The sequence below is a fragment of the Ornithorhynchus anatinus genome, chromosome 21, assembly GCF_004115215.2.
Source record: "Ornithorhynchus anatinus isolate Pmale09 chromosome 21, mOrnAna1.pri.v4, whole genome shotgun sequence".
NCBI lineage: Eukaryota > Metazoa > Chordata > Mammalia > Monotremata > Ornithorhynchidae > Ornithorhynchus > Ornithorhynchus anatinus.
In genome coordinates this window covers 6,974,822-6,987,435 of record NC_041748.1, presented here as the reverse complement: position 1 = coordinate 6,987,435, position 12,614 = coordinate 6,974,822, and the positions used below count along the sequence as shown (strand labels likewise).

At 48.3% G+C, this 12,614-nt stretch overlaps 1 protein-coding gene across 7 annotated transcripts in view; it reads right to left on the bottom strand.

Moving 5' to 3' along the window:
• Nucleotides 1-12,614, bottom strand: part of PDE1C (phosphodiesterase 1C) — a 329,099-nt gene that overhangs the window by 53,496 nt on the left and 262,989 nt on the right. For all 7 annotated transcript variants that reach the window (XR_003754187.2, XM_029048966.2, XM_029048968.2 and 4 more), the window contains 4 exons: nt 8,727-8,808; nt 7,651-7,771; nt 5,060-5,235; nt 695-955 (listed from right to left, as the gene is read on the bottom strand). Coding sequence is in view for 6 of the 7 variants with exons in the window: in XM_029048966.2 (XP_028904799.1) it covers nt 695-955; nt 5,060-5,235; nt 7,651-7,771; nt 8,727-8,808 (640 nt within the window). In the remaining variant the exon portion in view is untranslated. The remainder of the gene's footprint in view (nt 1-694; nt 956-5,059; nt 5,236-7,650; nt 7,772-8,726; nt 8,809-12,614) is intronic.

Genomic DNA, 12,614 nt, shown 5'->3' with positions numbered 1-12,614 from the left:
CAGAGAAGTGGCTTTCTCTTCCTCCAGGAGAGGAACAGACCATTGCACATCCCTAATTCTCCCTTCTGAAAACGCTTCTTGGACCATGATTTTTGGGTAAGTACCTTAACTTTGTAGTGCCTCAATTTCCTCATCTGTAAAATAGGGATTCAATACTTACCCTCCCTTCTCCTTATACTGGGAGTCCCATGTGGGACAAAGACCGTGTCCAACCCGATTAACGTCCGTCAACCCCAGTTAACTTCCGTCAAACCCAGTGCTTGGCACAGAGTAAGTGTTTAACAAATACCCGGATTATAATTATGATCATTCACCTACTTTTTACCATGGGAGAATCCCGTAGTTCTGGTAGTCCTCCTAAACATATATTCGTTCATTCATCCAATGGTTTTTATTGAGAGCTTACTGTGTGCAGAGCACTATACTAAGCACTTGGAAGAGTACGATACTAGAGTGAACTGACATATTCCCTACCCACAGTGAATTTACAATGAGCTAGACCAGGGAGAGACAGACATTAATCCTCATGTTTCCCATTCTGGACAGAAAGAGTGGACAATTTAGTCTTAGACAAATATTTCCATTCATGAAAATAAAACACGAGGATTTGGCCCTCTGGGAAGATCAGTGTTAATTAGTCCAAATAGACTGACCCCAACTTCCACTACAGTAAGATTGAAAAAGAAGAACTCACCGTTCTGTACTTTCTTCTTCTCCCCGGATGGCTTCTCTGCTCTGGCTGGATTTTTCCCGAGGGAGGAATCACTCTGATTAGCGTGCGGGCCACTCCCTTGACTCTTGCGGCTTTCCGGGTCCTTGTTTTCCCCAACTTGAGGCTTTTTCTTTTCCGTCTTTCCCAACGCGCCTTCTTCACCTTGAGTCTTTGCTTCTGCCTCTTTCGTCTTCTCTTCCGCCAAGCGGGCCTTCTCTTCAGCTTCCCTCTTGGCTTTCTCTTCTGTAACTCCCAGAAGGGGTGGGGTGGGCCATCAGGGAATGGGAACGGGAAGGAAAAAGGAAAACGGACACCATTAAGAGTTCGGCCGCCATCGTGCTGCATTTCCTCTCATCCCTTTGGAAAAAGTCACCCTCCCCAGCAGAGCCATCCCTGAGGAAGAACCTGAGGGAAAGGAGCTAATGTGACTTCGGATCTACTTCCGGGCATGTCAGCCCCAGCAGGCTTGGAATGCCCTCCCACCTCGTATCCGGCAGTTAATTACTCTCCCCACCTTCAAAGCCTTATTGAAGGCACATCTCCTCCAAGAGGCCTTCCCTGACTAAGCCCTCTTCTCCTCTTCTCCCATTCCCTTCTATGTCTCCCTGCCTTGCTCCCTTCACTCATCCCCGCTCCCAGCCCCACAGCACTTATGCCCAAATATGTCATTTATTTATTTATAGTAATGTCTGTCTCCCCTTCTAGACTGTAAGCTCACTGAGGGCAGGGAATGTGTCCATTTATTACTATATTGTACTCTTCCAAGGTCTTAGTACTTCGCTCTGCATATAGTAAACACTCAATAAATATGATTAAACAAATGAATGAAAAGGGATCCTTTGACCTTCCATGTCAGTCAGCCAGTGAGTGCTTACTATGTGCAGAGTACTGTACTAAGCACCTGGGAGAGTACAATAGAAAGAGAAATATGTGCATTTACATATTCAGCACCTGACTTACCTTTTCCGGGACTTAGTTTTTCTGTCTGCAGAGCAGACAATCCCTTTCCGGGATACCAGCTCTGGCTACTTTTTTTGTTCTGATAGCAGTCCCATCTCCTGAAGTTCCTAAACTTAGCCACCCCCTTTCTAAAACCAGTGTCCAAAAATGAGCCCTGAAAATTCCGCTGCTGACTCCCCACTAGGTCCCTCCCCCAGGAAAGGTGACCCTGCCAGGGTCGAGCAATCAATTCATCAATGCATTTAAATAATAATAACTCATTATTATTATTGAACGCTTAAAGTGGGCGGAATACTCCATTAAGCTCCAGACTGAGCTCCCCCTTTTCCCTCTGCTCCCTCTACCCCCCCACACCTCTCCGCAGCTAAACCCTCTTCTCCCCCCTTTCCCTCTGCTCCTCCCCCTCTCCCGTCCCCTCCCCTCAGCACTGTACTCGTCTGCTCAACTGTATATATCTTCATTACCCTATTTATTTGTTAATGAGATGTACATCACCCTGATTCTATTATTTGCTATTGTTTTAATGAGATGTTCTTCCCCTTGATTCTATTTATTGCCATCGTTCTTGTCTGTCCGTCCCCCGCTTAGAATGTAAGCCCGTCAAAGGGCAGGGACTGTATCTGTTGCCGATTTGTCCATTCCAAGCGCTTAGTACAGTGCTCTGCACATAGTAAGCACTCAATAAATACTATTGAATGAATGAATGAATAAGCTCCAGGGAGAGTACAGTGCAATAGAGTTGGAGGATGCTATCCGGCTCGAGGTGCTTACAATTTAGTGGGTGGAGCTTACAATTCTTTTCTCCCCACTATATTGTATCCCTAGGGGGGTGTCCCTCTGGACAGGTTGCAGAGAACCCTCCCATTGAGATCTCCCACTGCCCCTGAGGATAAGGACCCAGAGGCCGATTTTGAGATCCGGAAAAGACCTCTGTTGAAAAGAAACAGAAATCAGAGGAATCGTCTCAGCTCTCCTATTCCATGGGGACTGTATTCTCGGTGAACCTCGGGTTGAGGAAAAACTAGGTTACCACATACGTATCTTGACTCAATTACTGAGTGCTTATTCCATGAAGAGCATTGTACCAAGAGAATGGGAGAGTACAATGGCATTAGTAGATACTATCCTAGCCTTCAAGGAGTTTACAATCTACTGGGAGATAAAAGACCTGAAAGAAATTACAGGCAGGGGGAAGCAACAGAGAGCTTAAAGAGCTGTATTTAAGTATGTGTGGTGAGGAGAGTTTGAATTAAGTTCCTAAGTGCTTTGAGGGTGATGACTCAGTCACCCCGCTTTTTTAATGGTCTTTACTAGGCACTTACTATGTGCCAGGCACTGTCCTAAGTGCTGGAGAAGATACGACTAATCGGGTTGGACGCAGTCCACGTCCCATGTGGGGCTCTCGGCCTTAATCCCCCTTTCACAGATGAGGCAATGCAGAAGTGAAAGGACTTGTCCAAGGCCACATGGCAGACAAGTGGCGGAGTCAGGATTAGAACCCGGGTCCTCCTGACTCCCAGGCCCGTGTTCTATCTGCTAAACCATGTGGCTTCATCTGTCATGATGCCCTGAGGATGGGCCAGGCTCAACCAGACTCAAAAGAGCTTTCAACATTCTCAGAGTCTGGAAAATCCCTCTGACAACTGAGCCAGACTGATTTTCACCAGAAAATTGAGCCCAAACCAGGGGATGGAGGGAAGCATAAAAAAGAAGCAATTTTAACCAGAGAGGGCAGTCTGCTTTTCCCGTCCAGCAGCGGCAGAGCCCAGGGAGTCTGTGTGGAAATGAGAAAATGACTGTTCTCATGGCATTCTAATTCAATTAAGCTTGATCCCTACCCCACTCTAACAACCTTTTCAGCGGGAACCTGTAACCGACAGGTGGACAGACCTCAAGGAGAGGAGATCCTGTAACTGTGCATGTTTTCCAATCAATCTCGCCGGCTTCAGCTCTTCTGGAAAACTGGACAGTGATGTGCTTCGTGTCCTGGCGGCTCACCTGAAATCCATCTCATGGAATGCACGATTTCTCTGGTTGAGCCTCTGTTGCTGCAGATAACTTACACCCGAGGGCCCACGCCGCCTAATGGATAGAGCCCGGGCTTGGGAGGCAGAAGGCCTGGATTCTAATCCCAGCTCTGCCCCTCGCTTGCTGTGTGACCTGGGGCAAGTCACTTCATTTCTCTGTGTCTCAGTTGCCTCATCTGTAAAATGGGAGATTCGATAGCTGTCATCCTTCCTACTTGGACTGTGAGCCCTCTGAGAGAGAGACTGTGTCCCACCTGATTTAGCCGTGCCTACTTCAGTGCATAGAACAGGGCTCGTCATATAATAAACGCCTAGCAAATACCATAAAGAAAAGGCAGGGATTGTCTCTGCCAACTCTACTGTGTCACATCCTCTTAAGCACTCAGTTCAGTGTTCTGCTCTCGGTAAGCACTTAGATCATCCATCTCGCCTCCAACCTCTCTCCCACATCCTGCCTCTGGCCTGGAATGCCCTCCCTCTTCATATCTGACAGACGATCACTCTCCCCTCCTTCAAAGCCTTATTGAAGGCACATCTCTTCCAAGAGGCCTTCCCTGACCAAGCTTTCACCTCGTCTTCTCCCACTCCCTTCTGCGTGGCCCTTGCACTTTGATTTTCCCCTTTATTCACCCTTCCCTCAGCCCCACAGCACTCCTGTCCATCTCCACGATTTATTTATTTATATCAATGACTGCCTCTTACTCCAGAAGTTCTCTGTGAGCAGGGAACGTGTCCTACCAACTCCGGTATGATGTACTCTCCCAAGCGCTTGAGTACAGAAGGTCATGGGTTCAAATCCTGGCTCCACCACTTATCTGCTGTGTGATCTCTGGCAAGTCACTTCACTTCTCTGTGCCTCAGTTACCTCATCTGTAAAATGGGAACTAAGACTGTGAGCCCCACGTGGGACACGGACCGTGTCCACCTGATTAGCTTGTACCTTTTCCAGCACTTAGTACAGTGCCTGGGACATAGTAAGCACTAAACAAATACCATTTTAAAAAAAGAGAGAGAGAATGGGGCAGGAGAGAGATGAAGGGTCATGGTTCAGACCCTCCCACCCTGGGGAACTAGTAGAAGCAGCATGACCGTGGCCAGAGCACGGTCCTGGAAGTCACAGGACGTGGGTTCTAATCCCGGCTCCGCCACTTATCTGCTGTGTGACCCTGGGCAAGTCACCTCACTTCTCAATGCCTCAGTTTCCTCATCTGTAAAATGGGGATGAAGACTGTGAGCCCCATGTGGGACAGGGACCGTGCTCAACCCGACTACCCGGGACCGACCCCCGCCCACAGAACAGCGCCATGTAATAAGCGCCGAGCAAAGACCATAATTGTTTTGATTATTATTAGCCAGTCACCTTTGGGCACCTTGGCTTTCCAGCGCTCGCGGTTCACATGCACGACCTCCGTCCAGGTGGCCTTGAAGGTTTTGTAGTCGACGGCGAGGACGGAGCTGTTGAGTGAGGTGCTTCCTTCTGAGCCGGTGCTCTTCACGCTGCACCTCTTGGCTTCCGAAGGGCTGAGGTTGTTGAGACTGTGGGAGGGGACATCGCAGCGGAGGATTCATTCCTTCATTCAGTAGTATTTATTGAGCGCTTACTATGTGCAGAGCACTGTTCTAAGCACTTGGAATGTACAAATCGGTAACCGATAGAGACAGACCCTGCCCTTTGATGGGCTTACAGTCTAATCGGGGGAGACGGACAGACAGGAACAATAGCGATGAGAGTCAGCGCTCCAACAGCCCCGAGTGCCGAGGCCCTGTAGGGCTCCCTGACGGAGCAAGGTCACTTCACTCCCCCTGGCCCTTGGGAAGGCCACCCACCCAGCTGCTCGGGAAAGAGACAACTCAGAAAACCAAACCAACCAAAAAAAAACAGGGCAAGAGGGGGTCTCTTTCTAGGCTAAAGAAAGACACCTAAAAGGGGGAATCTGCCACTTTTTATATGTTTCATTCATTCACTCGATCATATCTACTGGGCGCATACCGTGTGCAAAGCACTGTACTAAGCACTTGGGAGAATTGCTCTCTTTGCTCTTCCCCCCTCCCAGCCCCACAGCACTTATGTTCATATCTGTCATTTATTTGTATCCGTGTCTGTTTCCCCTCCCTCTAGACTGTAAGCCCGTTGAGGGAAGAGAATGGGTCTGTTTATTGTTGTATTGTGCTCTCCCAGGCGCCTAGTACGGTGCTCTACACATGGTAAATACGACTGAATGAATGAGCGAATGCAACAACAGACAGACACATTTCCTACCCACACAAGCTCGCAGTCTAGAGACGAGCTCACAGTGTGGAGTTTTATGGTATTAAGTGCTTACTTATGTGCCAGGACCTGTACCAAGCGCTGGAGTAGACTCGAGCTAATCTTAATCCCCATTTAACAGATGAGGAAACTGTGGCACAGAGGAAGTAAAACGACTTGACTAAGGTCACGCAGCAGACAGGTGGCAGAGCCGGAATTAGAACCCAGGTCTCTCTGACTCCCAGGCTCGTGCTCTATCCACTCGGCCACGCCGCTTCTCTGCCCTGCTGGGTGATTTCGGGCAAGTCACTCCACTTCTCTGTGCCTCGGTTTTCTAATCCGTAGAATGGGGATGATAGACCTATTCTCCCTCCTATCTAGATCGTGAGCCCCATGCGAGTCAGGTACCGTTCCCAACCTGATTATCTTGTATCTAACCCGGTGTTTGGCACAAAGTCAAGGCTTACGAATACCACTACTATTATTATCTTTAATGAACTCAGATCGGCTCAGTTTTCCAAGAGGCGTAGCCTGGTGGAAAAACCAAGGGCCTGCAAGATGGAAGTCCTGGGGTCTAATCTTGACTCTGCCCCTTGCCTGCTGTGTCACCTTGGACAAATCACATAACGCACCTGCACCTCAGTTTCCTCATACATAAAATGGGAATGAAATACCCGTTCTCCCTCCTACTTAGACTCAGAACCCCATGAGAGACAGGGACTGTGTCCAACTTGATTATCTTGTATTTCCGCGGGCACTCAGAACAGCGCTAGTCAAGTAGTTAATGCTTACAAATGCCATTATTATTAAAAAAACTCAGATTGGCACAGTTTGCCAACCACTTAACAAGTACCATGGTTGTTATCATTCATCATCGGCCCTCCGATCTGGAACCTAAAATAAATTAAGCTAGGTTTTTAAGAAATCAGCCAGGGAGTAAAATTAACAAAAACTCTGAAAAGTGTGGACAGGCCACTTCTTTTAGTTGAGGCTCTGCTCCACACCAGCACTGGATGCAGCATTTGAGGAGGATTATTCATTCATTCATTCACTGAGCGCTTACTTTGTGCAAAGCACTGTACTAAGTGCTTGGGAGAGTAACAGCAAACAGACATATCCCAGATGCCTCCAAAATATAAAGGCCCAAGATGTTCTGGTTGCACTCGGGAAGATTCATGTAATTGTAGACCCGAGAGATGTCGTTCGGAAGTGCCTCTTGTTCTAATAACAATAATAATAATAATTATGGTATTTGTTAAGCGCTTCCTGTGTACCAGGCACTGTACTAAACTTTGGGGTGGATACAAGCAAATCGGATTGGACATAGTCCTTGTCCCACGTGGGGCTCGCAGACTCAATCATCATTTTATAGGTGAAGTAACTGAGGCACAGAGAAGGGAAGTGACTTGTCCAAGGTTACCCAGCAGACAAGGGGCAGAGCTGGCATTAGAACCCACGACCCTCTGGCTCCCAGGTCCGTTCTCTATCCACTGCGCCACGCTGCTTCTTATTCTAAGCTGCTCAGACCCCAACAAGCATCACACGGGAGAGAACGGGACCCCTTAAATCACCCCACTTTAAGCAGAACAAGGGGGGTGGGGTGTCCACAGGGGCACGGAAGGGCAACCGGAGAACGATCGAGGAACCCTACTGCGATGACCTGGTTGTGATCCTCGCTTCCCGGCAGCCCCTGCTCCTCTCACCTGGAACGCCGGTAGCCGGTGGCCCCCGTCTGGGGCGGCTCGTCAAGGAGCGGAGTGACGATCTTCTCCGTCATGTCGGTCAGCACCGTGAACGTGGGTTCCACGATGAAATCGATGAAGCCTGAGGAAGAGGAACACAGCCCCCGACAGAGCTAAGCTTGACCCCGGGGCTCGCTGGGGTTTGACGCTCAAGCCAATTCAGCGGAAGGGGGAAGGAGTCAGTCACTCAGTCGTATTACCCGAGTGCGTACTGTGTGCGCAGCACTGTATTAAGCAACGGGGAGAGTACGATACAACGACAATCAGACACATCCCCTGCCCACAGTGACCTTACAGTCTAGAGGACAAGCTTAGAGTCTAGAGGGGACTGAGAGGGGGATGCAGGTCTGTCCATCACTGCTCTCCAGGCCTCCCTGCCACGGGTTAAAAGTTAATAATAATAATAATAATAATTGTGGTATTTGTTGGCTTTCCAGAGTGTCTGAAGCATTTTTAGAGAGACGGAGAAAAACCAAAATGAAATATTCGCACTGAGAATGAACTGCAGCAAAAATAGGCAGAGGTAACATGTTTCAGAGAAGAACAAGTCGACCGCGTTAGGATGATCCCAGCTGAGGCTCTGTTTAAGATTCCCTCGGCCAGGGTTCTGCCTCTTCTCCTTCTCTACTCTGCCACGTCCACCCTGTCCACACCTCGAATTAGGCCCGGGGGAAGACACTCTCCAGCGCTATGGGAAGCAACGTGCGCACGGCCCTAGGATTCAGTGGGACCTGGGTTCTAATCCTGGCTCTGCCACTTGTCTGCTGTGTGACCTTGGGCAAATCGCTTCACTTCTCTGGGCCTCAGTTCCCACTTTTCTAAAATGGGCATTAGGAGAGGGAGCCCCATGTGGGACAGGGACTGTGTCCAACCCGATTATCTTGTATCTACCCCAGCTCTTAGAATGGTGTCCGGCACATAGTAAGCACTTAACTTATCATTACTGTTTGAGGTGGTGTACGGGAGACACTTACCTCGGTCACGGGCTCTCTGCTCGGACCAGTTGCATTCTGGGAGGAAGGTTAACGAGGACTTACCTACTTGAGATTGGGCCACCATGGTGGATTTGCGGTCACACAGGGGCGAGAAGGGAAGTCCAAGTTCAGCCTCCTTGTCGCCCTACGAATATCAGCAGAGGGGACTGTTTTCATGTCTGCCTTCCCGTCTAGACTGGAGGCTCACTATGGGCAGGGAATGGGTCTGTTATAGTGTTCTACTGTACTTTCCAAAGCGCTTAGTACAATGCCCTGCCCACGGTAGGAGCTCAATAAATACGACTGACTCGTTGGACGGTGGCCAGCCGGGCTCATCCGATTGGTTCCATCAAGCCGCAGCCTCCGTGACTCCAATCTCATCCCACAACCCCTGCTAAATGTATTTAGCGAGTACTTACTGTGTGCAGAGGACTGTCTTAAGCGCTTGGGAGAGTACACTGGAACAATAAACAGACATATTCCCTGCTCGCAAAAGAGATTACCATCTGAACACCTCACACCCCGAATCTCAGAGAAGCAGCCAGCACTGTTAGCTAGGAGCAGATCCAATTATGTTAGATTATGGGGAAGCAGCGTGGCGCAGTGGAAAGAGCCTGGGCTTTGGAGTCAGAGCTCATGAGTTCGAATCCCAGCTCTGCCACCTGTCAGCTGTGTGACTGTGGGCAAGTCACTTAACTTCTCTGGGCCTCAGTTACCTCATCTGTAAAATGAGGATGAAGACTGTGAGCCCCACGTGGGACAACCTGATTCCCCTGTGTCTACCCCAGCGCTTAGAACACTGCTCTGCACATAGTAAGCGCTTAACAAATACCAACATTATTAGATTAGTCTCTCATTCCAGGCCCTAGATTCATTCATTCACTCATATTTAGTGAGAGTTTACCGTGTGCAGAGCACTGTACTAAGCACTTGGGAGAGTACAATATGACACTAACCATCATTGATTCAATCAATCGTATTTATTGAGCACTTACTGCGTGCAGAGCACCGTATTAAATGCTCGGGAGAGTACAATATAACAGACACATGGAGCACTTAAGTGTGTACAGAGCGCTGTATTAAGCACCTGGAAGCAGCATGGCCTAGTGGATAGAGCACACGTCTGGGAGTCAGAAGGCCATGGGTTCTAATCCCGGGTCCCCCACTTGTCAGCTGTGTGACCTAGGGCAAGTTTCTTCACTTCTCTGTGCTTCAGTTACCTCATCTGTCAGATGGGGATTGAGAATGTGAGCCTCAGGTGGGACAGAGATTGTGTCCAACCCGATTGGCTTGCATCCACCCCGATGCTTAGTACAGCGGCTAGCACATAATAAGCGCTTAACAGATACAAAATTATTAAGATTATTATCATGACAACAGACTTGATAGACATCTTCCCTGCCCACAATAAGCTTAGTTTCCTTCTTCCTCACTTCCTCTATCTCTCCCTCCTTCTCCCTTGTTTTCTTTTATTAATGGTATTTGTTAAGCGCTATTTGTCAAGCACTGTTCCAAGCCCTGGGGTCGATACAAGCTAATTAGACTTCCCTCCCTCTCCATCATTTCTGGATCCGTACAGTTCTGGTTTCAGATATCTGACAGGGGTGAATGAAGTGCTTTCCTCTGAGAGGTGGTGTGCTTTATACATTAAGCCATACTGGACTGAACCACTGGTGAATGCAAAACACAAAGAAACGGCATGGCTTAGTGGAAAGAGCACGGGCTTGGGAGTCAGAGGTCGTGGGTTCTAATCCCAGCTGTGCCACTAATCAGCCGTGTGACTTTGGGCAAGTCACTTAAATTCTCTGTGCCTCAGTTGCCTCATCTGTAAAATGGAGACAAAGACTGTGAGCCTCATGTGGGACAACCTTCTTACCTTATATCTACCCCAGCTCTTAGAACAGTGCTTGGCACGTAAGAAATACTATCATCATTATTATTATCATTACAAGAGGCAGCGTGACCTCGGGCCTGGGACTCTGAAGACCTGGGTTCTAATCCTGACTCTGTCAACTGCTTGCTGTGTGACCTTGGGGAAGTCTCCTCACTTCCCTGTGTCTCAGTTTCCTCGACTGTAAATTGGGGATTAAATACCTGTTTTCCCTCCTTCTTAGACCGTGAGTCCCGTGTGGGACAGGAACTGGGTCCAACTTGATGAACTTGTATCTACCTCAGTGCTCAGAACAGTGCTTGACATATGATGAGTGCCTAACAAGTACCATGATAACAATTAAGACCAAGGGGTTTGAAAGGATTTTTCTTAGAAGGACAAAGATGCCAACATTTGGCTTCCCATCCCTGGACTGATTTCCAAGAGAGGTTCTTGAATCTTGCCGTGACAGCTCAGAAACAGAACTCGTGCCCTTCCTGGGTTTTCCACCCCAAACAATAAATAGTTGGTGTAATAAACTGTGCTCATTTATTTACTTGCAACTGCTTCTGCTAATGAAAACCAGAAATGGTGTCCCGATCCCCAAACCATTTGATCATTTCTTTCCCAATAATACTACTACTAATAATAATTGTGGTGTTTGTTAAGTGCTTACTAGGGGTCAAGCACTCTTCTAGGTGCTGGAGGGGGAGAAGCAGCATGGCCTAGTGGCAAAAGCCCAGTCTTGGGAGTCAGAGGACATGGGTTCTAATACCGGATCCACCACTGTAAAATGGGGATGTAGACCGTGAGCGTCACATGGGACAACCTGATTATCTTGTATCTACCATGCTTGGCAGGTAGTAAGCGCTTAACAAAAACCCTCGTTATTATTATCAATACAAGATTATCAGATCAGACACAATCCCTGTACTGGACATGCCTCACAATCTAAGTAGGAAGGGGAACAGGTATTGATTCCCCATTTTTACAGATGAGGGAACTGAGGCACAGAGAAGTGGAATGACTTGCCCAAGTTCATACAGCAGGCACGAGGTGGAGCCAGGATTAGAACTCAGGTCCTTTGCCTACCAGACCCTTGCTCTCTCCACTAGGCTACACTGCTCCTCTCTTGCCTTTGGATCAGGAACAGAATCATTTCTTGAGTCTCACAGTTGCTTCCTAGGAGGTGAGGAAGAACTCCTACTCCTGGGTGCTAGAGAAGTTGTTAACATGGCCTAGTGGAAAGCACACTAGATTAGGAGTCAAGAGAACTGGGTTCTAATCCTGGCTTCGCCCCTTGCCTGCTCTATGACCTTGGTCAAGTCACTTCACTTCTCTTTCCTCCACTATAAAATAAGGATTTTTTACTTATTTACTTACTGTGAGGACAGGGTCTGTATCTGATCTGATTATCTTCTACCTCCTCAGTGCTTAGTTCACTGTATGGCACATAAGCAGGCTCCTTCTGAACAGGGAAGCTGACTACCAGTGCTGCTGTACTGTATTCGCCCAAGGGCTTAGTACAGTGCTCCGCGCACAGTAAGCACTCAATAAATACCATTGATTGATTCATTGAAGAATCTGTCTCCCATAAAGCTCGCTCCGATCCACCTACAACATTCGGGCTGGGTTTCGTGCTGTAAGAGCAGCTGCGTGTCTGCAATCTCTCTGTTTCCTCCAGAAACTTCGACTAGCTTCCCTGAAAACCCCCTTCCGGCCCGCCAGACTTCATCAAAATGCCACATGGAGTCCAATGCCGACAATTTACTGCATAAACGTATTCACGGGGGAGGCTACATTCCATCCGGAAGTCAATATTTAATTCCAAAGCACCTGAGGCAACGACTTCAATTCTGTAAAATGTGGCTCTTCGATACACTTAGCAATATGCTTTATGGGATTGGAGGGTTGCTACTTGCTGGGAAGCTTAACTAAAAACTCAGAGCCCAGGTAATGGATGGCTTCATAACCTCCTGACCCTTGACCCTTTGAAGCCGCCAATCTCAAGCATCTCCTGCATTAATAGCTGTCGTCGGCGTATCCCCTATTGGCAAATGTCGCCAGCAGTTAAAAATTCC